At 36.1% G+C, this 26,559-nt stretch overlaps 1 protein-coding gene and 1 pseudogene across 11 annotated transcripts in view; one reads left to right on the top strand and one right to left on the bottom strand.

Annotated features, from left to right (window-relative positions):
• The window catches only part of NKAIN2 (sodium/potassium transporting ATPase interacting 2), a 1,033,472-nt gene that overhangs the window by 836,714 nt on the left and 170,199 nt on the right, over nucleotides 1-26,559 (top strand). For 9 of the 10 annotated variants that reach the window (XR_004267626.1, XR_004267624.1, XR_004267622.1 and 6 more), the window contains one exon: nucleotides 23,532-23,732. The exons of the other annotated variant lie outside the window; for it this stretch is intronic. Coding sequence is in view for 4 of the 9 variants with exons in the window: in XM_032274376.1 (XP_032130267.1) it covers nucleotides 23,532-23,732 (201 nt within the window). In the remaining 5 variants the exon portion in view is untranslated. The remainder of the gene's footprint in view (nucleotides 1-23,531; nucleotides 23,733-26,559) is intronic. 10 annotated transcript variants of the gene reach the window in all.
• Nucleotides 16,766-20,115, bottom strand: LOC116548917 (annotated as a pseudogene). Its single transcript, XR_004267621.1, has one exon. The product of XR_004267621.1 is annotated as an S-adenosylmethionine decarboxylase proenzyme pseudogene (transcript).

Raw genomic sequence — 26,559 nt, 5'->3', positions numbered from 1 at the left:
ATCTTTGACAAACCTGACAAAAACAAGCAATGGGGAAAGGATTCCCTGTTTAATAAATGATGTTGGGAAAACTGGCTAACCATGTACAGAAAGCAGAAACTGGACCCCTTCCTGATGCCTTACACTAAAATTAACTCCAGATGTATTAAAGACTTAAACATAAGACCTAACACCATAAAAACCCTAGAAGACAATCTAGGCAGTACCATTCAGGACATAGGCATAGGCAAGGACTTCATGACCAAAACACCAAAAGCATTGGCAACAAAAGCCAAAATAGACAAATGGGACCTAATCAAACTCCACAGCTTCTGCATGGCAAAAGAAACAGTCATTAGAGTGAATTGGAAACCAACAGAATGGGAAAAAATTTTTGTAGTCCACCCATCTGACAAAGGGCTGATATCCGAATTTTCAAAGAATTAAAACAGGTCTACAAGAAAAAAACTAACAAGCCCATTAAAAAGTGGGCAAAGGATATGAACAGACATTTTACAAAAGAAGACATACATGAGGCCAACAAACATATGAAAAAATGCTCATCATCACGGGTCATTAGAAAAATGCAAATCAAAACTACATTGAGATACCATCTCACGCCAGTTAGAATAGCAATCTGTTTCATGACATAGGTCAAGGCAAATATTTTATGGATAAAACTTCAAAATGCACAGTCAATGATACCAAAAGTAGACAAATGGGAGTATGTCAGACTGAAAGCCTTCTGCACAGCAAAGGAAAAGAGGGAAGAGGCAACCAGTAGATGGGAGAAAACATTTGTGAACTATTCGTACAACAAGAGATTAATAACCAGAAGGTACAAAGAACTCAAACAACTCAGTAACAACAACAACAACAAATAATTTAATTAAAGATAAGCAAAGAATCTGAATAGAAAATGTTTTAAAAAAGATATACAATTGGCCCATAAACATATGAAAAAACAACTCCACTAATAATCTGGGAAAAGTAAATCAAAAACAATGAAATCTCACCCCCCTAGCTAGAATAACTATTATAAAAACGGTAAAAAATAAATGCTGGTATGGATTAAAAGAACAGGGAATTCTTATAAACTGTTGGTGGGTAGTTAATTAGTACGGCCATTGTGGAAAACAATGTAGACTTTGATCAAAAAACTAATAATAGAACTACCAATAATTCCTCTACTGGGTATTATCCAAAGGAAAGGGAATCATCATATCAAAGAGATATCTGCACCCCCATGTTTATTTCAGCACTATCTACAAGTGTGGAGATATAGAATCAACCTAAATGCCTATTAAAAGATGAATAGATAAAAAATATTATATATATATATGTGTGTGTATGTGTGTGTGTGTGTGTGTGTGTACACATATATATAGTCTGGGCACAGTGGCAAACACCTGTAATCTAGGCACTTTGGGAGGCCAAGATGGGTGCATCACCTGAGGTCACGAGTTCCATACCAGCCTGACCAATATGGCAAAACCCCATCTCTACTAAAAATACAAAAATAAGCCTTGTGTGGTGGCATGTACCTGTAGTCACAACGACTCAGGTGGCTGAGACAGAAGAATTGCTTGAATCTAGGAGGCAGAGGTTTCAGTGAGCCAAGATCACACCACTGCTCTCCAGCCTGGGCAAGAGTGAGACTCTGTCTCAAAAATATATACATATGGCATATATACACATTGAAATACTATTCAGTACAAAAAGAAGGAAACCTTATCATTCCTGAAAACATGGATAAGCTTGCAGTGAAATAAGTCAGGCACAGGAAGATAAATGCTACTCATTCTCACTGGTATGTGCGAGCTAAATAAGTTGATCTCACAGAAGTGGAGAGTAGAGTTGCAGTCATTAGACATTGAGAAGAATCAGGGGAGAGAAGGATAGGGAGAGGTTGGTTAATGAATTAAAATTTACAGATAGATGGGAGGAATCAATTTTAGTGTTTTATAGCATTGCAGGGTAACTTTAGTTAACAATCATTATTGTTTATTTTCAAATAGCCAGAACAGAGGATTTTGAATGTCTCCAACACAAAGAAAGGATAAATATTTGAGGTGATGGATATGCTGATTATTCTGATTTGATATGTGAATCAAAATATCACTCTGTATCCCATACAATTATTACGTGTCAACTGAACATAGAAGCAAAACTAATTTTTGGAGCCAAGCACAAATGCTGTACAAATCATAATTTCTGACTTTGGAAAAATGAAAATGACAGTTCCAGGATTGGGTTGCCCATTTATGGACAATAGTGACTGGCAGTAATGGTGGGGAACTATTGAGGAGGACACTGCCTTGTTCCTTAAATGTCTCTAAGGCCTCAATATCACCAGCATCTTTGTGCCTTCATGCTGATAAAAAAAAAATTCACATACATGTGCTTTTAAAATAGGTAAAATTGTGGTCTCAGGTTGAGTTCTTGAATGGCAGTAACATCTCTGGAAATACAATCTGTTCATTGAAAACTGAGCCTCTAGCATGAATGCAGCTAACTTTTCAAAGCTCTGAGGAAAAAGAATACTTACAATATGGGAAAAGGTACCTGTGGGGAGAGAACAACCAGAAAAGTGAGAAAACAGAGGAAAAGCTGCCTGAAAAGGTTTCAGTACGTCGAAAACTATAAAGTCAGTGAGAAGTCGATCTTTCATTATCGTAACCAGCTGAGAATATTGTGCCTCTAGCATCTTCTACTAAAGGTGTGAAAGAGAGAAGAGAAGATTCATTTTGCCAGACTTAGATCCCGCTCATAGCTGATGAGTTCTAACTTTAGAGGTTGAAAAATAAAATCGAGACTTTTGTGCCTGGAACTTTGATGAACTTTAACATAGCATGGAGACTTCCTTATTGAATTTTTCCCGTTTCCTATTTTTTCTTTTCATTTCCAACCTTCCCTCTGTCCCCTCTTCCTTCCTTCCTTCTTTCCTTCCTTCCTTCCATCTTTCTTTCTTTTTTTCCTTTCTTATCTTTCAGTGCATTACAAGGATCACTCTAAAACAAAATTCTTTGTATTTTAGCAGCAAACTTTCTTCTCTAGTTGAGAGTTGGTATGCACTCCTTGAGAAGAAACAGTGAACATATTGGGTTTAACATGTTCCTTTAGTCTTAAGAAAAAAGCAACTGACTAAGACAATATTGCTATTCATGCATATGAAGAGGTACCAGGTATAATATTGTGAGGTTTGAAAAGGAATGAAATTAATCAGAAAAAGGCTTTGATAAAGGTTAACTCAAAATATTAATTCAAATGAATAGAGAGATATGCAGGATGTTAATAGGAAGTTATGAGGAGGCTTTCATAAAAATGCAATATTTGTAAGAATACTCAGAATGCAAAAGGTATAGACCAATGACGGACAACATAAAACATTTATCAGGACCAAGAAGGCAATCGGGATAAGACTTAGAAAAGTGGCCTTTGTTGGCACATGGACATGAACATGGCCTTTGTTGGTACATGGACATAAGAAACCTATTTTCAGGCAAAATAAAACATATAATAGCAATGAACTTTAAATATTTTACATCACATCTTTAGCAACTCTTTCCACATAATCAGAAGAAATACATTTTGCTTTTAAAACACTAGCTTTTTAATTTTTTAATTTAATTTTTTTTGAAATGGTGTCTCGCTCTGTTGCCCAGGCTGGAGTACAGTGGCAAGATCTCAGCTCACTGCAACCTCTGCCTCCCGGGCTCAAGCAATTCTCCTGCTTCAACCTCCTGAGTAGCTGGGACTACAGGTGTGCACCACCATGAGCGGCTATTTTAATTTTTGTATTTTTTGTATTTTTAGTATTTTAGTAAAGACAGAGTTTCACCAATCTGGCTGGGCTGGTCTCGAACTCCTGAGGTGATCCACCTGCCTCAGCCTCCCAAAGTGCTGGGATTACAGTCATGAGCCACCACACCCAGCCAAAACATTAGCTCTTAGAAAGGCAAATGCCACTGGACTTTACTCATGTGTTTTTAGAATTATGGTTGTAATGTTTTCCATACTCACAGAAATATTTTCTAAAATCTTTCCTAAATAAGTAATGTCAGGAACCAAGAGCTAGAGGTAACCCTAGTTATGGTATCATATTGAATTATGATATATAATCAGCCAAATCCCAAAGCTACCCATAGTTGAAGACTCTGGAACAAAGTAGGTACAGGAGTATGTATCGGATAGCCCATCTACTTCTCTTCAGTTCATAATATAGTGGAATGAATCACACCTTTGAATTTTGGAATGGGTAGATATAAACTTCTTTCTGTTCTTGGCTGCATTGCTATAAAGGCAGCTTTCATTCAACTTGTTAAATAAAGCACATTTGTAATTTTGCTTATCTTCTCAAAACCATACTTTCTCAGCTGTTCTTCCTCACATCTTGAACAATATAATTTGCTTTCACTGATTTTCATATGCTACCAGGATAACTTTAGCATTGGGGTTTTATATGTAGAAGTGGATTTGCATAGATCTATGGAAGTATTACCAGAAAAAAATGCTATATTTAGAGATAGAATGATAAATTCACCAGCAGAAAACAAGCCATGAATAATAATAATTTTAAAGAATTTTTCAGGGCTTTCTATGAGTGAGTGTCCACATGCAGGTATTGGCAGTGTGATACAGAGAAGTGCTATCTGATGATAATTTAAAATTTAATCCAGTATGTGTTGATTGTAAATAAATAAGAGTTCATGAAAATATGTGATTCTTGATGTCAAATACAGCCTCCCCCACTATTCCGTCTCCTGCATTCTTTGCTAATTACAGGATGTTATTCATCATGGAATTTCCTATTTATCTCAGTCATAGAGATGAAATGCATATAGTTTTGTTAATGTAAATATTTACACTTCCCAGGGTATGTTTTGTTTGTTACAATTTGCTTTTTTATCTTAAATGTACTTGCCTGGCATTCCTCTAATGTCATCAACAGAAATATATTTTAAGGTAAGGAGACGCTGACTTAATCCCATTCTTAACTCTGAAAGAATTAAAAGCACTGTTCCGTCATGGTTTCTGCCTCTTTGGATCCTTGGAGAACTCAGGAGAGTAGTCTGGGGGTAATAAAGGTCAAGCACTCTGAATTTATAGTAATAGCATCTGTGTTACCAACTTCATCATGACTACTATTAAATACAACACCTGTACTGGTTGCACCACATGTCTCCTGGGCAGTCCACCCACTTCTACAAGAGAAGGATTAGTTACATTGTAATACCTTTTGGTTCATATTTAATGGTACTTGTGGTCTCTTACCCATCAAAAACCTTTCAATAATCAGTACTTATTGATCTGGCACTTATGTCCCTCTTCAGTCTAGCCCCCAATTTATCTTTCCAATGCTATTTTATACAACTGTTAACAAAATCCCATCTCATAAGTATAAGGCTACTTATTGGTAGCCTTACTTAAAAATACAAGTTGTAGCTCTATAATTTTGATTATTGGTCCACTTTACTTACAGTGATATTTTTTTCCCAGGCTATGGGTCTATCTAAGCCCGGCTCTTCCTCCAGATTCCAGCTAGAGTTCCCAGGCATCTTACCCTCTGAATTCTTGTGCATAGATTGTCTACACCACTTTTTAAGTACTTATCAAATACTTCCTTATATTGGTACATTTTATCTTTATACCTAGTTTCCCAAAAGAGACAATAAGCCCCGTGATGTCATATACACTATCTTAGATGGATTCACATCACATCATTATGGTCTAGCAGTGTGATTTACGTATGGTTTAGGAATTATTAATATTTGTGTAACTAACTTGATAACTCTACACTTATTGCCATTTAGTAAGAAGAGTATTTCTAGCCTTTTAGTTACCACACTGCCTAGAAATGGGAAGTTACTCATTTTTAATATAATTATAAAAGAAGGTAATATAAAACTCCAGAAATCTAAAAAAAAAATTATATTTTTAAATTGCAACTAAAAATTTCTCACTGTCACACTCCACCTTCAAGTCTCTGCAATCCAGCCTCCATTACTTACTATCATAACAGTCATATGCATGTATGCTTTGCTCTTCAAATATCATAAGCTGGAAAAGTAAATTTCAGCTTTTTATTGAAATTCTGAAATGTCATTAGTATCATTTTCTCATTTACTTGTCAACTTTCATTTTTTTTTAATCAAATGCTTATTATCTGTTGAGCAATTAGGCTTCTTACATTGACCTGAACACATACAGGCCCTGTCAGAAACAAATTTTAGTGCTAATAACAGCTTTCATGCAACACATCATCAGACCCTGTTATTTTGAAAAAATGACATGACCAAAAATGGGGTCCCTTAATCAGAACTTTTTGAAGATTTACTAGGAGAGTTGAATGAATAAATTAACACAAAGATTTTTTGTCACTATGCTGATATGAACATATAATTATGAAAGTTTTCTTTAGATTTAAAAGTTTCTTAACAATTTTCAGTCCTTTTTCATGTTTTTTCCTATGAATACATCCAGAGTGTAAAAGGTTTTATTTGTGGTTTTCTACCTTATTTTGTGACATTGAGACTTTGGTTTGTGTTAAAAGTCATGATTTTGAGCTGAAAATTACAAGGTATACAGGAATTAAATAACCTGCTGATATATATGACACAGATCACACCAAGAAATTCCTGTTATATTTAAAAGGGGACTTCAAGAAGACCTTTCTGTTGTCTGTTTTACAAGGAAGAATTTCTATTTTGTAGTTAAAACATTGCACATGTGCACAAACACACAGAGACTTCTTGTTTAAATGTCTATAGGAAAACAGATGAAAGTATAAAATAATACCAGAAAATTTTCATTTAATGATAGCTGGTTGAAGGTATACACTTACTTATATTTTATTCTAAAATGCCACCAAAGTGATGTTAAAGAATTAAAAGTGAGACAAGAAGTGTCAGCAATTTTTAGAAGACTGAAAGTAGACAGAGGATTGGCAAGTGACTTAGCAGAAAGGAAAACTCCAGAACTTATGAACCCAAAGAGGAAGATTCCAATGTACAAATTGGGCAGGTAACATACTCTAACTATAGTATTTGGAAGTGGAAGAAATGTGTGAGGTAGAGGACTGAAAACTAGAATAGTTTGAATAATCTGTTTAAGGAACAGTTGGCTTATCCTAGGCTCTTCCAGTGGTCTATACATCAGGTTTCTCCCCCAAATAGGCAAGCCTTTTGAGGCACAGGTCAGCGTCAGTAGTTGCTAAACAGAGGATTAAGTTAAAATCTGCATACTGAAAAAATAAACACTGCATACTATGTAGCAAGACCACCAGCTCCTTCCCAGTTCAGCCCCAAAATGCTGTGGTCTGGTGCCTAATCATAAGAAGACTTGTAGACCAAAGGCAAAATCCTACAGATTCCTATAGATAGAACATTTGGAAGGCACTGCGCCATCACCTTATGTGAAAGACAACAAATGACCAGTACGTCAATGTATAACAAAGCACCAATCAAGTTTTAGCTCCTCCTACTTAATATGAAAAGACAACCAGGATCACCAGACTTTAAAGGAAGGCTCCAACATGAAAGTCAAAGATAAGAATAAACATAATAGGCTGGGGTCAGTGACTCATGCCTGTAATCTCAGCACTTTGGGAGGCTGAGGCAGGTGGATCACCTGAGGTTGGGAGTTCGAGACCAGCCTGACCAACATGGAGAAAGACCATCTCTACTAAAAATAAAAAATTAGCTGGGCGTGGTGGCATATGCCTATAATCCCAGATACTCAGGAGGCTGAGGCAGGAGAATTGCTTGAACCTGAGAGGTGCCATTGCACTCCAGCATGGGCACCAAGAGCAAAACTCCATCTCAAAAAAAAGAAAAGAATAAACATAATAGAAATTTTTTAAGTCATCCCCACTGGCCCCACTGGCTGATCCCACTGTTAGGAATGCCCTTTCTCATCTTTGCTCTGTTCACTCCTTCACTTCATTCACTGGTTGCTGTACAAATGTAAGATACTGAGATACCTTTTCTTACCATTACCTCTAAAATAGTGTTACCCACTCCCTCACCCCCACCCAATTCTTGGTCATTCTATTTCTTTATTTGAATTTATTTTCCTTATTATGTTAATCACTGCACAGATATTTTGATAAATTTCCATATTTGTTGTGAATCTCCTCCATTCCAAAATAAACATTCATAAGTGCAGGAATATTGTCTATGACACATAGACAATATTTTTTTTAATATTTACTTTTTTATTTAGTGACAATAAGTAACTTGGATCAAAAAGCAATGAAGAGAATACAATTTTTAAAACTCTGATAATTCAGAAAACTAAGAAAACTTATAGCCAAGACATAATTAAAAGAATAACTGTATAAAAGGACAATTAAATAATAATTAGCTCTTATAAGTTCAAAACATTAAAAAATTTTAAATAGCTATTAGACTGGGAAGACTTGGTAAAGAAAAATCTTAGACACTAAAGAGAAATGAAAAATATGAACAGTCAGGAAAGAAAAGATAAGAAGGTGAGAGATCAGTCCTGGGAGTCAAATGTCTGACTAACAATTTCCTGTAGTAACAGAAAGAGTAGAACACAGGGAAAAATTAAGGATATAATGCAATAATATTTTCTAGAATATAAGTAAAGGAGCCATGTATTGAGAAGCCCACAGATGCTCTACAAACTAAATGGAAAAAAAAAAAAAAAACCCAATTTTTTCCCTTAGAGAATTTCAGAACTTGGAGCTAAATATATTTCCTACATAAAGAAACCTTGGGCTGGATATGGTGGCCCATGCCTATAACCCCAGCACTTTGGGAGGCCAAGGTGGTAGATCACTTGAGGCCAGGAGTTTGAGACCAGCCTGGCTAACATGGTGAAATGTCATCTCTACTAAAAATACAAAAAACAGCCAGGTATGGTGGTGCATACCTGTAATCCCATGTACTCGGGAGGCTGAGGCAGAAGAATCACTTGAATTCGGGAGGTGGAGGTTGTAGTGAGCTAAGATTATGTCACTGTACTCTAGCCTGGGCAACAGAGGGAGACTCCATCTCAAAAACAAAAACCAAAACAACAACAACAAAAACAAGAAACCTCAAATATATGAAAGGAAACCAAAATAAATGTAGAGTATATCCACATTTTAAAACCTAAAAAATAACCTAGTATGTTATATTATTAATGGATATGTAAATATTTAGTAAAACTGTTAAAAAAAAGTCATATGAACACTAATTCTAAAATCATGGTAGTAATTATCCCTGAAAAAGAAGTGAGGAAAGTAATATTTAGGGGAAGTACAGAGGAGGCATCATTTATATGTATAAAATATTATTTTTAAAATGACTTCAGTCTGGGCATGGTGGCTCACACCTGTAATCCTAGCACTTCGGAAGGCCGAGGCAGGTGGATCACTAGAAGTCAGGAGTTTGAGACCAGCCTGGCCAAATGATGAAACCCCATCTCTACTGAAAAAAACAAAAATTAGCCAGACGTGCTCACTTGAACCCAGGAGGTAGAGGTTGCATGAGCCAAGATTGTGCCACTGAACTCCAGCCTGGGCAACAGAGCAAGACTCTGTCTAAAAATAAAAAAGACTTGAAGCAAATATAGCCTAAGGAAGGTTTAATGAAACTGGATAGTGGGTATAATGACATTACTATAATATCCTTTATACTCTTCAATGATTTTGGAAATATATCATTACTTTTTTAAAAAAGAGATGCAAAATACCAAAAGAAAGAAAGAGTAGAAACAGTTTACATTTTTAAAAAATGTAGGGAGGCAAAATGATATCAGACTTCTTAACTGCAAAATAGAAACTAGACCATAATGGAGAAATTTCCACATGATTCTGAGAGAAAATCATATTTAACCAAGCAATATATGTGTCCATCCAAAGTATCAGTCAATTAATATAAAAATGGAATGAAGGCACATTCATCAGACTAAAGAAGCTAGTGATTAACATAGTCTGCAAAACAAGAGAAGAAACCAATTAAGAGAAAGACATGAGAAATGTCAAAGAGAAATTATAGCAACATTTGCTAAGAATGACAAGATGGATTTTATTTGAACTACTGCAGTAGGGAAGAGAGGCTTTAATACAGAACTGACATCATCTCCAAGTTAAACAAGCAAAGAACACATTATCCAAGACCATTGCAACTGGGGAGAAGACCATGGCAGTAGAGGAGAGAGACTGAACTCAGCTTCACTGAAAAGAAAGCAGAAGGATTATTAAATGCTGAAGTGAACCAATGTAGTACCTTAGCAGAGATATTGGTAAATGTGTTTCGGCTATCTGAGTTTGCTAATTACCACTTCGCAGAGTTAGGCTCCTAAGCTCCTATAGAGATTGAAATAGAGGTGCTATCTTTTTTCACAATTACATTTCACAGGGATATCTCTCAGTCCTTGAGAAAGTTACATTCCTGAGTTGTAGAAAATTTACATCTCAAAAGTAGGGAGAAAAAATTCATTATTGCAAAATTTCTAAAGTAAATGCTCTAAGAAAAGAGAGGTCAGAGGCTCATATCAAGGAAGAAATCTGCCTGAAGTTTAGCTGAGCTGAAAGGAACATTAAGGTCATGTTGGTCAGATCCAGGAAGCTGGGGATTCAACAAACAAGAGAACTGGTGACATTGGGTGAAGGCCCATGTTCAATTATGTGCATCGAGTGCATGGAGTGGGATAGAAGCCGAAGCTTCAAGGATTCCAAGTCATAGTTCCCCTGAAAAAGAACAAACAAACAAAAGAGGCATTAAATGATCCTGAAGTATTGGACCATGTAGAAATTCATGTTGAATGAGTCCTTACAGTTCTGTTGGTCAATCTGAAAATAATTAGTGATAGATATGCCACAAAGAGATGGTGAAAATATGCCCAAAAATGTGAAGAAATCAAAAAAGGAAAGATAGCCAGAAAATCCCAAAATACATGGAGATTAAACAACACACTCTAAATGGCACATGGGTCAAGAATAAATCTCAAGACAAATTTTAAAATATTTTAAACTAAATGGAAATTGAAATACAACTTTTTAAAATTTGTAGAATGCGGTAAAAGCATTGCTTTGAGGGAAATTTATAGCTTTGAATACATATTTTTAAAAATCTAAAATCAGTAACCTAACCTTCCAAGTTTTCACTCTAAAAAAAAGAGCAAATTAAATCCAAAGTAAGCAGAAGGGAAGACAGAATACAAATTAGAAAATAAGTCAATAAAATTAAAAATAAGGCATCAATAGTGGAAACCAACAAAACTAAAAACTGATTTTTTGAAATGATTAATGAATCAATAGGTCTTTAGTCAGGCTAAGAACCAAAGAGAGAAGATACAGGTTACTAATATTAGAAATGAAAGAGTGTATGTAATACAGATACATGGACAAGAAAGGATAATAATGGTATATTGTTAACAATTCTATAGCTATAAGTTTAACAACCGAGGTAAAATAGAACAATTTTTGAAAGACACAATCTAGCAAAACTTATAGAAGTAGAAGTAGACAAATTGAATAGGCTTTTATCTATTAAAAAATTGAATCAGTAATTATTAGCCTTTTAAAACAGAAAGCACTAGACCCAGATGGATTCACTGGTGGATTATACCAAACATGTAAAGAAGACATTACTCCAATTCTCTACCATCTTTTTCAGAAGATAGAAACAGAGACACTAACATCATAACACATTCTATGATGCTAGCATTATCCTAATACCAAAACCAGACAAGGGCAATACAAAAAAGAAAACTGTAGCCCAATATCCCTCATGAACACAGATGCAAAGACACTCAACATATAGCACTTTAAATATAGGAAATTGAATCAGAGAATGTACAAAAAGAATTATACACCACAACAAAGTGTGATTTATATCAGGTATGCAAAGCTGGTTCAACATTCAAAAATTAATTCATGAAATATATCACATCAACAAACTAAAGAGGAATAATTACAATATATATAGAGGTACATCATATCAATAGATGTAGGAAAGGCATTTGGCAGAATCCAACATTCATTCATGATTAAAAAAAAACTCTCAGCAAACTAAAACACAGAAACTTCCTCAACTGCATAAAGAGCATCTATTAAAAAATCTATAGCAAACATCCTAACAGTGAGAAACTAGAAGCTTTTCTACTAAGATCAGGAACAAAGCAGGGTTCTTTCCTCTCACCACACACCTTAATATTTTACTGGAAGTTGTAGCTAACACAAGAAGACAAGAGAAGGAAATAAGGTTATACAGATTAGGAAGGAAGAGATAACATTATTTTTGTTCACAGGTAAAATGATTGTCTGTATAGAAAATCTGGAGGTATTGGCCCCAAAAATACTCCTGTAGCTAGTAAGCAGTTACAGCAAACTTTCAGGTGACAAGGTTAGTATGCAAAAGGCAATTGGTTTCCTATGTACTACCAGTAAACAATCGGAATTTGAAATTTAAAGCACAATACCATTTATATTACCACACACACGCAAAAGGAAGGGTGTAGGTATCAATTTGTCTTCATCTGTTTTGTGCTGCTGTAACAAAATTCTACAGACTGGGTAATATGTAATTTTATAATTCATAATTGCACATGTATGTTGCATCATAATGTGGCAGACAGTGTCATATGGCAGAAAGGCAAAAAGAAAGAGAGAGACATGGGGGGAAAGAGAACAAAAAGAAGGCCAAACTCACCCTTCTGTAGCAAACAAGCCTTCTCCCATGCTGGCACCATTAAGTCATTTATGGCAGTGGAGCACTCGTGGCCTAGTCACCTCTTGTTATGCCCCACCTCCCAACACTGTTGCACTGGGGATTAAGTTCACATTCTTTTGGAGTGAGATATTCAAACCATAGAACGTCTGCCCTCATAGATTCCAAAATCTATGTTCATCTCACATGCAAAATATATTCATGCCATTTCAATAACACCAATGTCTTAACTTGTTCTAGCACCAACTCAAAAGTCCAAAGTCTAGAAATTAATCTAAATCAGATAAGGATGAGACTCAAGGCAAAGTTCTTCCTGATGCAAATTCCCTCCACCTTCAGCCTAGGAAATCAAAACAAGTTATCTACTTCTCCTTCCAAATTACAATGGTGGGACAGATATAAGGTAGACATTCCATTCCAAAAGGGTGAAATAGGTAAGAAAAGAGGGATGACTTGTCTGAGTAAAGTCCAAAACCCAACAGGAGAAACAACATTAAATCTTAAAGCTGGATAATAATCTTTTTTTTTTTTTTTTTTTTTTTTTGACTCTATGACCTACCTTTTTAGCACACTGGGGTAGGAGGTTAGCCACTAAGGCTTTATGCAGCCCACCTCTATTGCTTTGCTGGGCTCAGCCTGTATAGCAGCTCTCACAGCCTAGGGTGTCATGACTACAGCTCTCCAATGGGTGTTGCAGACTGGTAGCTCTGCAGTTGTGAGGTCTTGGGAATGGCCCCACCACAGCAGCTCCATCACGCCTTGCCCTAGTGAGGACTCTTTGCAGTAGCCTCACTACCTCAGTTCCACTAAGCATTGCTTAGTGGCTCTGCCCTAGCAGCAGGTTTCTGCCTGGGTCCCAGGCTGCCTAATACATTCTTTGATTAGTGGATGCTGCCATAACCCCATAGCTCATGAACTCAGCCCTTCTACAGAGCCAGCACCACATAAATGCCTCAAGGCTTACTGCTTGAGCCCTCAGGAGCAGTGGCCAGAGCTGCACTTGAGGCTGCTTAAGCCACAGCTGTGGGAGACAAGGACTGAGCTGCTTGACTGTGGGGAACATATTTTAATAAACACAGGGAACAGAGTCCCAAAGTGGCCCTGGATAAGGAGCTTGTGGAGGGCATGCTAGACTATTCCCCAAAATCATTCTGCCCTCCTAGAGCTCTGGGTCTATGATAACAGGGAAAGCCTCAAAGATCATAGAAATGTCTTCAGGATCATTTCCCATTATCTTGATGAAAAACACCTGGTCTCCTTAGTGGTACTGATCTCCTTATCAAATGTGTACTTGGCCACAACCTTGGATTTCTCTCCTGAAAAGGATTTTTTATTCTGTACCAGATGGTTTGGCTGAAAATCCTTTAAATCCCTTAGTATATTTCCCTTCAAATCATTTTATTTCAATCTAGTTTTGTCTTTTGATAATTTATTTCTTCTTGTATTTTAATGTATGAAGTTAAAAGAAGCCACACAACTCCTACAATATTTTGCTTAGAAATTTCTTCTGCCAGATATCCTGGTTTATCACTCTTAAATTCTGCCTTCCATAAAGCCCTGGGGTATGGATGCAATTCAGCAAAGTTCTGTGACACTATATAACAAGGATGGCCTTTACTCCGGTTTCCAATCAGATGCATCCCATCTCCATCTGAGACCTCATCAGAATGGCCTGTACTGCCCTTATTTCTACCAGCATGCCTATCATAACCACTTAACTAATCTATATGAAGTTTCAAACTTTCCCTAGAGCTCTCTTCTTCCTTTGAGTTCTCACTGGAATCACCTTAATGCTCCATTCATAGCAACACAAGCTTTTTCTAGCATTCATTTCAAAACTCTTTCAGCCTCTACTTGTTACGTAGTTCTCAATGGCTTCCACATTTTCAGATATTTGTTATAGAACCACTCAACTCCTCTTGTACCAGTTTTCTATCTTAGTTTTTTTGGGGCTACTATGACAAAATACCACAGACTGGGTAATTTACAATATATAAAAATTTATTTTCTGACAGTTCTGGAGGCTGGGCAGTCCAAAATCAAGGGGCCAGCATCCAGCAAAGTCCTTCTTGCTGTGTAATAACATGGCAGAAGTCATCACCAGATGGAAGGGCACAGAGAGGACAAAAGAGGAAGTGAAAAGGAGGCCAGGCTGACCCTTTTACCACAAATCCACTTGCATGATAATGAACCTTCCCATGATAGCAGCATTAGTCCATTCATGAGCATGGAGTCCTCATGACCTAAACATCTCTCATTAGGCTCCACCTCCCTACACTGTTGCATTGGGGATTACATTTCCTACACATAATTTTGGGGGATACATTTAAACCACAGCAAAATCTAACAAAATATGTACAAGATCTATATGAGAAAAATTGCCAAATTCTTTTAAAAGGAATAAAATAATTAAATAATGGTGAATAATTTGATGTTTATGGATAGAAAGACTCAACATTTTCAAGATTTCAGTTAATCCCAGATTGACCAATAGATTCATCACAATACCAAAGTTCTAGCAAGTAATTTTATGGATATTGACAAACTGATTCTAAAGTATATGAGGAGAGGCAAAAGACCCAGAATAGCAAAACTATATTGAAGGAAAAGGATAAAGTTTGAGAACTGAAAACACCTGACCTCAAGAGTTAAAGTAAAATTACAGTAATCAAAACAGTGTGGTACTGGCCAAAGAATACACAAATAGATCAATGAAACAGAATAGTGTACCTAGAAGTCCACCCATACAAATATAGTCAACTGATTTTTTTGCAAAAGAGGAAAAGGAATATAAAGGGGAAGAGAGATAGTCTTTTCAATATATGGTGCTGAAATAATTGCACATCCGCATGCAAAAAAAAAAAAAAAAAAAAAAAAAACGTAGACACAAACCTTGTATTCTTACAAAAACTAACTCAAAATGGATCACAGATCTAAATATAAAGTGCAAAACTATAAAACTCCTAGAAAATGACACAGGAGAAAATCTAGAAGAACTTGGATTTGGCAATGACTTTTAAAATATGACACCAAAGGCATGAGCCATGAAAAAAAGCATTAACAAGCTTTTTTAGTTAAAATTTTAAAACCTTCTCTGAAATATATTATCAAAAGAATAAAAAGACAAGTTCATAGATGGGTAGAAAATATTGCAAAAGACATATATGATGAAAGATTATCACATATGATATTTTAATCTATATTTTTAACAATATATTTTTTATCTTTTTAAGTCTAAAATATGCAATGAACTCCTAAAACTAAATGATAAAAAGCAAACAACCCAATTTAAAAATGGGCCAAAGATCTTAGCAGACATCTCACTGTAGAAGATAAACAGATGGCAAATAAATATATGAAAATAGTCTCAACATCATATGTCATCAGGGAAATACAAATTTAGTAATATTGATACAGCCAAACTTCAGAGCAAATTATACAGAATGGTGGGGAATAGAAAGGAAATATTTCTAAAAATGTTACCTCATGCATTTCATACTAGAAATAGGAGATAATATTTAGATGATACATGAATAATGTCAATATGAACATGATATTTACAAAACATAAGTAAATACTTAAAGAAACAGTTATAAAAAATGAAAGTGGTTGCCTTTCAATAGGGTACTATGCAATGGAAAGAATTGTGGACAAAAAATGCTATTTTTGGCTATAGCTTTATGGTAAATGTAATTTTTAAAATATATGTAGTAGATTTTCTAGATAATAAATAATACAGAAAGCAAATAAATGTATGAAGTAATAACATATTGTATTTATCCAGACAATAAGTTCCAATGATCTTTATAAACTCAAAAATAAGTTAAAAAAATACAAACAAGTAAATACATTTAAAAAAAGAAAAAAATTAGAACTGACTCTCTGGAGAGACAAAAAAATAAAAAATTAAAAAGAGAGAGAAGTTAGAGTTCAGTGTTACTGGTTGAATTGTGCCTGCTCCCCTAAATTCATATTTATGCCCTAACCCCCAGTACCTCAGAATGTGACTTCATGTGGAAATAGGATCATTTCAGATGTTTTAATGAGGTCATTAGAGTGGGTTCTAGATAAATACAACTGAGGTCCTTATTTTTTTTTTCTTCTGAATGTCACTAGACAATTAAACTTTTATGAAGCGTAAATTGTGATACAGAAATACATTTCAACTGATTTAAAGTCCAACACCAGTGAAAGGAGAAATTATGGCACCAAACTTTCCCTCCTCTATCACATCATGCTTTAGATGATGATTCAATCTACATTTCTGCTTTCTAGGCTTTGTCCCACACAACTTTGTGCAGTTTCTCAACATTAGAATTCTTAATTCTATTAGAAAAAAAGGAAAAAACCCTCCAGACCTCAAGTCAACAAATCTATTGGGATATCATGTATCAACAAAGTCCACCTTGAGCATTGGTCCTCAAAACAGAGCACCTCAAAATATTAGATGCTGTGCTCATTACAGAATCAAATTGATCACACTGATTGAAAACTTCCTCAATGAAACTTTCAATCAACAACATGATTCAAATAAAAAGTCAGTGTTCCAACCACTTGATTTCAAACCAAGTAGATTTTAGGTTTAGAAACACTAAAAAAAGGTGTTTCATTTATAAATACGGAAGGAACAAAACCATCACTGCATCAATCCAGAAATTATCAAAATATTTAGAGGACAATAAATATAAAATTCAGTTAACTTTGCTGTTTTCTCAGTTCCTTAAAATCCCAGAGTATCTGCAAATATACCTAAGATACCAACTCTTGAAAGTCTGTATTTCTAGGCATTTTCCATTATTTTAGAATTTTATGTTTTATTTATTTATTCATGTATTCTGCTTCATGATGTTTATCTGAATTTGGACAATTCACATTCTGGACAGTCATTCACATTTCACCCTATGAATGCCATGGTGAGGGAAACACCATAGTTAGAGGAACAGATGAAGTCAGAACACTCACATGCATCACAGTCACAGAACTTTAAGTCACAAGATGAAAAGACATTGATTCTGCTTTGGATCAAAGTTTATAGAACACTAATGGAAACGGTTGCTAAAGGAAAAGTTAAGGTGAATGATCCAAGCTGACTTGATTTACTGAATCCAGAACAAAATTATGTTAAATCTCTCTGGTAATTAACTAAATAAAAATCCTTTTATACCACTACTTAGTAAGTTAGTAAAGGCTTGCTACTCATTAGATGCTAATCTCATTTACTGAGGAACACAGAATTGTTTGTTTTCCACAGTTCAGCCAGTACACTCTAATCTCAATCTACGACTCTGAGTCATCCCTGCTAATCAACTACTTTCCAAAAGAGCACATTACAATAAAAATAAGGCTAAATTCCCATGCCCTTTAAAGAATGTTAAGCCCAGGGACCATCTCCCCCATTTCTCATCTGGGGTATAGAATTAGTATATAAACCCACAGTGTTAACAGTGTATTGCTTTATTTGGGGTCTTGGGGAGACACCAGGGAGAGGGAAGAAATCAAAGCACTAAAAATGCAGGGTCCAATAATGTTAAAATAGTAAATATGCAAAATGAGTAACTGGAATCATTTTCTTAAGGACTTGACTCATGGAAGAAGAACTTTAATTGCGTTTTCAAAAAACATCTGTATGAAGTAGAAACTGGTTTCAATAACATTAGTAAAGAATATGTTCTAGAAAATGGAGGTAACTGGATGTAAAATTCTGGCAGCAATAGAACAGTTCCAGATGGTTAGGCTGAGGCCAACACCTAATGAGGACGAAAGCCTTGTCTGTGGGGAATTTTGGATGATACTTGGAGAAATACTACACTGTGCATAAACCAAATTGAGTTGCTTTCACAAGTGTTGTAAAGTTTCATATAGTAAAAGGTTTTTTTTACATGCACTTCAATTTCACAGCAAGAGTGGCAGAGAATACCTAAACACAGAAGACAGCATTCATGCAAGATATCTAACTCCTTGATATAATAATGCATACAATTCAAAATGATTACACTATCATTACATCTAGGGCTTTCTGCAACTACACAGTGGTGGTTATGGAAAGCACTGCCCCCAGCATCGACATCTAGAAAGCATCCACCACCTTCTACGTGTGTTCTCTTTTTGCGTTTTTTCTTCATTTTTCTTAATCAACTCTGCTGTTGTTGCTGCTTCTTAGCAAAACTGGTAAAAACAAAATTGTAATCATTGAACATAGCACTCTGGCAATCAAGACGCTTAAAACCTTCAATCTTCTGGGGCGAAGAAAGCACTGCGCAACATTTAGAACTCTGATTAACAAACAAGGTGGTCACAAATTTTCCTGGTTAGAAGACTTCTACAACTTTCCTGATCAGGTCATCATAAGAGGTCTGACTTAAGTTTGTTTCAAAGCTAACATAAGAAAATTCTGGTTCTGGAGTGATGTGAATAGTCCAATAAGTTCCATCCGATTTCATTCCATTCATTGAATACCCACAAGGATTGAACATTGTGGCATCAATGACAGAACCTGGTATCAGGTCACGAATTCCACTCTCACGAGTGACATCCTTTGCAGTAACACCATCTTTCATGTAGAACTGGTCCATAACTGCTGGGTCAAGCTCACTCATCAGAATTTCCAAAGTTTGATCTGGCTGACTGATTACCCGACTCTCTGGGAAATCCAGAGTATATAAGTACCAACAGTCAGAATTCATACGTCCCATACAATATGCTGCTCCATTTGGGAAAATTGCATTAAGAAACTCTATTTCTTCCTGGAAATTCCGGTGTGGGTACCCTTGGTGAGAAGGCTTCATGAAATTCTTACGAGAATAAAAGAAGCTTTGAATTGAGTCAAACCCACTGTAATCCCTAGCAAGCTTCAACAGGGGAACCAGTGCTTTCAGCAAGAGGGTGGTACCACATGTCTTCAAAATGAAACGTCTCTTGGAGACAAACATGCTACTCTCACTGAGTACATAAGCTTCCTGCTTGTCAGTTTTTGTCACACTTATGATTGAACATTGCACATCCTTCAAAAGTATGTCCCACTCAGATCTTGGGATAGTGCGAAGATCCCCAGATCCTTGGTTTGCGTCGGGCTGCTGCCGGGAGAACCAAACCTCCAGCAGCTTCTCGGTCCCTTCGAAAAAATGTGCAGCTTCCATCACCGTGAGACTAGCGAACAACCAACAACCACAGAAAATCAACTAAATTAAACCTCTTCTCCCGCCGCTGCCGCCGTCGCTGCGGATTGTTCCAGCTGTGTTACTAAAGTTCAGGTTCCTTTTTTTTTTTTTGCTATAATTTTATATTAACTTTTTTTAAAAAAGGACTAATAAAATTTTCCCGGCTTTGTGTGAGCGAAAGTTGAACGTGAGTCTTTTGGAAATAGAGGCAGATACAGTTCAGTCTCTTGTATTCCGCTGCTTCCCCGTTAGAGAGAGTAGAGCGAGTGCTAGCTAATATCGCCGGCCATACTGTGTAAGCCTATTTTTTTTTTTTTTTAAAGAAAGGAAATTTGGATACAGCTTGGCACTCAGGGAAGTTGCCATGTGAAATGCAGGCACAGATTACAGTGATGCTTCTACAAGCTACAGAATGCCAAATATTACCAGCACACCATCAGAGGCACATAACAGATTCTTCTTCACAGAAAGCCCTTTGAAAGGACCTTACTTACACCACGATCTTAGAATTTTGCCCTTTAGAACAATGAGACAATAAGTTTCTTCTTAGGCCATCCCATTTGTGGCACTTTGTTATGGCAGCCCTAGCAAACTAACAGAGTAACTGTATTAGAAAGAGGAACTAAAGATGGCTCAGATGTCTGTTAAGTCCAGCATAATTCCCTGCCAGTATTCTTGAAATTATGGAAGAAAAATCAACTAAAGATGCCATCTGATACATTATACATATTTTGTATAAAAATATTTATACAGTTGTTAATTCCTCTTAAGATATTAGCATTAGGAAAGAAAAGACTGTCTTTCTTACAGAGATGGTATTCGTCATTTTTTTAGATAATTATACCTGTGTTCCCATTGTGTCTCTGTTATTACCAAGAAGTCAGTCCTGAATTGAGTATCCAAGTGAGGCACTTACTCATGTCTTGGTTTCCTGGCTCACTAGCTATCATCTCCATTCATTTTTAGCTCTTACTCTTTACCCTTGTTTTAATAGTATATATGTGCTTTATTATGACAAGATTCTTTTTTTGGCAGTAGTTAGGATATAAATAATTACTAAATGAATGAGCACTTCTGATCACCACAGCTCTAATGGGCAAAATAGTCAACTTACGTCAATTCTTTTTAAAAACTTGTCTCTGCAGCTATGGTGACTAACCGTCCTGGTGTGCTGGGACTAAGAGGCTTCCAAGGACAAGGGACTTCCATTGCAAAATCCATGACAGCACCGGCATAATGGGATAGTTCCCTATCTGAACCACTGCTCTGTCTTATAGCTCACAAGCATATTTTCACTGTCACTGCTTTGGGCTCTAGTCCTGTTTGCAATTATGATTAACCCCAATAAACTCGTGCATAGTCGTTTATTGAATCATCTAGCTTTGTATGGTAAATGAATTTTGCTTCAACAGATGAGGAGCAATAATGCAAATAACCAAGTTCTAAGTCTCAGAAAATCCTCCTTACCGTTGTTTCAAATGAAACCTCAGTTGATGTTGACTTCCTGTGAGAGAGGGAGGTTTACTGAGACCTTGGGCTATGTATGTTAGATATTTGCAGTGATTAGGGAACTGAATTGTGTTTTTGCTAAGCTGTCCAAGTCTGGCTGCCCTCACAGCTTAGTCTCTTATTGGTTGCCCTTTTGAATGCTTTTCTTTTTTCTCTTAGGCCCTGGGAATTTCTCCAGTTTGCTTTGGTAACCAAACCTGAAATTAGTATGACTCTGAGAAAAATAACATAAAAACCATTTCTTTTTCATGATTTCCCCTGCAGGGCTACCCACGGACCTGATTCTTCTGCTACCATCACATAAAATAAATAGCAGATGTCCTACTTTTGTGTTTACTTCCAGATAACAAAAAGTTATCCAAAGTCACTGTAGTTTCCAAGTAGTCTCTGTTTAGATATTAATATGCCGGCATTATAATAAAATATCCAAATTTTATTCAAAATTAAACTTCTTCCTTCCAGTAGGGAAAAGTTGTATGTTCCGTTTGACTTCAGCCATTACTAACTAATCCCATCCCTGTCTCACAACTATTATCTGAGATCTCAAGACCCCACCGTGCTTGGAGTATAACAATGGAGAAGAGATAAGGGAGCAGGAGAGATATATAGGTACTAGGAGAGTTTGGTGGCTAATGAAATTGAAAAGTGTCTCAAAACAATTCTCTGGGGTTTTCAGAAACCCTGCATTGCATTAAATATCTCACTTGTAGGTACATGATTTAGTTGATGTGTCTTCCATGCTTACTATATTACACTCCCTCTCTCATGCCTTAGGAATAGGTGATGGTAAAGATTCAGCCATTTACCACCTACCCACTGGTCTTCTTGGACATCCTTGGGAGAAAGACCATGTTAGCGCTCTCTCATTACAGCCCACATCTGCTACCAAGGATCATTACTTTAGATCCACTACATGTAGCAGTGCACTTTCCTTCCACATACTGCTTAATTTTTGTCTGACCACTTAGCAGGTAGCTCTAGCCACAGGCTCTATTTTGAGATTTATCAGGCCTGAGCCAGATACTAGTTGCTGTGTTTCCTAGATTCCAAAGGATACTTTGAAGCTTTTCTCAATAGGCTTGTGAAAAAGACAGATCACCCCAACCCCACCCAACTGCCACCATGGAGATGATGACATTCATAGCACACCTTTCTCCAAAGTCCTACTTGCAGTCTCCAAATTCCCTGGCCACAAACAATGATTTAAAACATTATCTATAGGTCTGTCTAGTCCATCAGAACCTCACTTTGGAGGGAGTGCTTGGCACCTATTACCTTGTGGCCGTAACTATCACTGAAACTGACATAGTGCAATTTCTCATAGCTGACCTTTCTTTCTTAGAATTTATCTTCCTTCATGACTTGCTGAATAATAAAATACTTTTAATACATTCCCTTTAGCCGTTCTTTGCCTGAAAGACATTTGCCCATGTGCCATTGATAGCTCCAAGTTGGCATAGGTGATTGCAAGCTCTCTCAGTGCAAAACTCTACTTTTATTTCATTTATAGCTGTGTATCACCTAACATGGTGAACTTCATCTAAATAATTTACTTGTTATCTCCACCCTGCAAGAATTTGAAAATATTTCCTAAAGAATATTTACTTCTTAATTCTTAAGAAATATTATGATCAATTTCACAAAAATTGATAAGATTGAAGAGAAACTGATTTGCTGAAATAATAGGAAGGGTGAGAAAGCAAGTAATCTTGTGTTTTCTTAAGTAAAGGTCTTATAAATTCAAGCATTAGTCACAATATTATGTTAAATGTTGCAGAACTGAAGTATAGTTTTAAGATTTAAAATGTGTGAATAGTAAACATTTGGAGAGAAAAAAATAAAGCGGATTTGGAATAGCATGAACTTCACTTGATAAAAGTTTAAATCATTCCCTCTGTAATATATGCAATTCTTAAAAGGTGTTACAATTAATATAAATTATTAGTAATATAAATCATTAGGAATTTCTCTAATAAAATAATTTCATCTATATTATTATAGTGAGGAAAAACCTTCATAAGTGGGATGAATCCATAGATGCATAATTACTTTAGATGTGTCCTTGCTTTTTGTAAAATACAGTATGGGGTAGGAAAAAAAAAATGCCACATTTCCAAATGGGAAAGTCAAAGAAAGTCAGTCCCAACTAAACTGATTAACATTTATAGAGTAATTCTCATCCTTATAAATTGCCTTCTTGCAGGAAACAGACCTTATCCTGACTTTTAATATTTCAATGCACCGATCTTGGTGGATGGAGAATGGACCAGGATGTACGGTGACGTCAGTGACACCCGCCCCAGACTGGGCTCCAGAAGACCATCGCTACATCACGGTCTCAGGGTGTTTGCTGGAGTACCAGTACATAGAAGTGGCTCATAGTTCCCTGCAGATTGTCCTCGCAGTAAGTGTTGACAGCCAACCACTCCTTCTAGTGCCTCCGGGGTTGTTTTATTTCTGTGCAAACTCAGTGCGTACAAATGGAATCTATGGGTAAAGTGTGGCCTTTTTTGCTTTTTCCTCATTAATGCGACTTTTAACAGGAAAATGTCAGGTTAAACCAAACCTTCCCCCAGACTTAGCATATTGATTTTCTTCAGCAATTAGTAAATAGTCTTTGTTATCATCAGCATTTTACAGAGGAAATCCAATCAATCAAGATGTGATTACTTGACTTTTGGTAGACTTTTCTAAGGATTCTGAAGGGATGATCAGATATTTTTTCATAACTAACATTCTACAATACTCAAATTTGTAAGATTTCAATAGTTGTTTTCTCTTCTAGCACTTCTTTTGGCTGTTCAGCTAGCCCTGGGATTTCTCTTTTTCATTTGCCCTACCTCCTTCTTCCTTCTTAGATTTCTCCCAGGCAACATCCATCACCTTTAATCTCCCACTTTTTTCTCAGAAAAAAATTAACATTTTCTATAGATCCTACTTCTAAAACATTCATGCCCCCATTTTTCATAGTACTGTGTTGATTTAAAAAAAAAACAAACCCCTCCTTCTACCAGGAGGCAGTAGGAGTTACAAATAACATATTGTATTGCATATGCCTATGTTATACAAAATATATGATTTAACATTGTATTACTATGACAAAGAGATAAATTAAAACACCCCTTTCTCAAGAAGGAAAACTGCGTAATAATGAAATTTATAAAGTTAAGGCAACTTTCTGACATATTAATCCATTTATTCATTACAGATCTTAAATGCAGAACTGCATATATTTTTCTTAGATTCTATGCAGATATGCAACTGATGTGCAGAGTCTTAAAGCTGTTAACAACAAATGATGCAAGTAGAACCTGCTTGTTACCTCTTTAGTTAAATATTTTGGAAATGATATTGGCTCACAATTCTTTAATAACAAGAAATAATGGGTTCTGGGTAGAGTGGCATAAAATTCAGAGAAACATAAAATTCTTCTGGAATTTAAGAAAAAAACTATGTGAGTGTGTGGGTGTTTAGATTGTATAACTAATATATCCTTGTTAGATTTTTAATGGGATGTGTGTATTTTGTGTGTGTGTGTGTGTGTGTGCGTGTGTGTGTTGTGATAGACTAAGTCAGCTAGTATGCTATGTTAGTAAACACTTCCAAATTCTCTAAATAAAAGCCATAAAGGTTTCTTCTTGTGTGTCAGCAGGAGGCTCCACTGATCAAGGAAACAATTCTAGTGGAGTAGCCAGTATCTCCATCATCATGTTGCTGTGCCAGAGAGTAAAAATAGCTGTGGAGGGTCTACATTGGCACACACACGCTTCTGCTTAGGAGGAGAGGCTCATTGTTCACAGTTCATTGTGCTGAATTGGTCACACAGTCCCACCCTATCACAGAATGGCCATGAAAGAGGGAGGGCTGTTTATTTGGAAATCAGCATAAATGATGTCTGGAACATTTGAATTATGTTCCTGGCTAAAGCACTAAGTAATCTCCCTTAAATAGGTTCAACCATAGACACTCCTTCCAATTAACAAAATCTTCTATAATAGTTTAAATCCAAAAGCGCTCAGTTTGATAATCCAGAAGTAAAAATAAGTTCGATTTGATAGGATGGAAGTAGCCATTTCACTCTTTAAAATCCATTTAAATCAAGTAATCTAATGAGAAAATTACATGAGAAAAGTGAAATATTTCTGTGATTTGGGGTCAGATAAAATATCTTTAAATATGTGTTAAAAAGAGGTTTTAAGCAAACTTTACTGTAGAGCTACTATCTGTAGAACTGCCTATTTTTACTGTACCCATAAAATTGTGGATAACTTCCACCTATGTTTCAAGGATGATGTGAAGATACAGTTTTTGTGCATAGACATTATGACTATTTTAGGAAGTTATTTGAATTAGTTTGTGTGTGTATGTGTGTGTAAACTAGATTCACAGATTTATTAAATGCCACATAAAATGCTGGCACACTGGGATTGGCTGAAAAAAAAATACATTTGGACATGGAGTCATATGTTGAAGCTGACATATACACCCAAAGTAAAAATAATTTTACATAAGTAAAAACCATCTGTAAAAGCAAGGTTGCTAGAGCGCAAAGAAGATGGATGGGTTATCCCAAAGAACAGATGTGACCAATATTTCATGCTACTGGCTCTTGTTTCTCCTGTCTGCATTGCCCCCAGTGGAGTGAAGGAACAGTTTGAGCAAACCATCCTAGAATGTGACATATTTACCTGTACCTCTTCCACCTGTTCTTTGTTCCAGAGGTGTGCTACTTTTGCAGTGTTGACTGTGGAACACCAGAGTTAGCAACTGCACAGCCAAGCCATTAATTGGAGAAGTTTCAACACATTTTCTACTTTTGAGCTTGCTATTATTTAGCCAGGCTTGGGTTAAATGCATCTGCTATACAGAAAATTTAGCAAATCTGAACTCAAGTTTTATAATGCAAACCAAAAAGGGCTTATATTTAACAACCTGCACTGCAAACAAAATTTCCTATCTTCATTCTGATCACTGATGTAATGATTAATTGAGGAAATAGTGTCTTGAATCTCTGTTCCTCAGTTTTTGTGTTACCCAGATCATCTCCTTGACAATCAAATGTTGCATTCAGTCAGTCTAGGGGAAACTTCCTGAGTGGTTGTCTCCTTCTGGCATCTAGAGAAACTAAGGTGTCAGGACCTCTGACATTGAGGATGTCACAGTCAAAAATACAGCAAGGGTCCCCAGAGTACAAGTCAGGTGCAAACAGGCACATTTGGGAGATGTGGTAA

This window comes from Sapajus apella, unplaced genomic scaffold (assembly GCF_009761245.1).
Source record: "Sapajus apella isolate SASKATOON/1434 unplaced genomic scaffold, GSC_monkey_1.0 scaffold6, whole genome shotgun sequence".
Taxonomy (NCBI): domain Eukaryota; kingdom Metazoa; phylum Chordata; class Mammalia; order Primates; family Cebidae; genus Sapajus; species Sapajus apella.
Note: the sequence above shows the minus strand (reverse complement) of the source record. Positions and strands in the feature narration are given on the sequence as shown.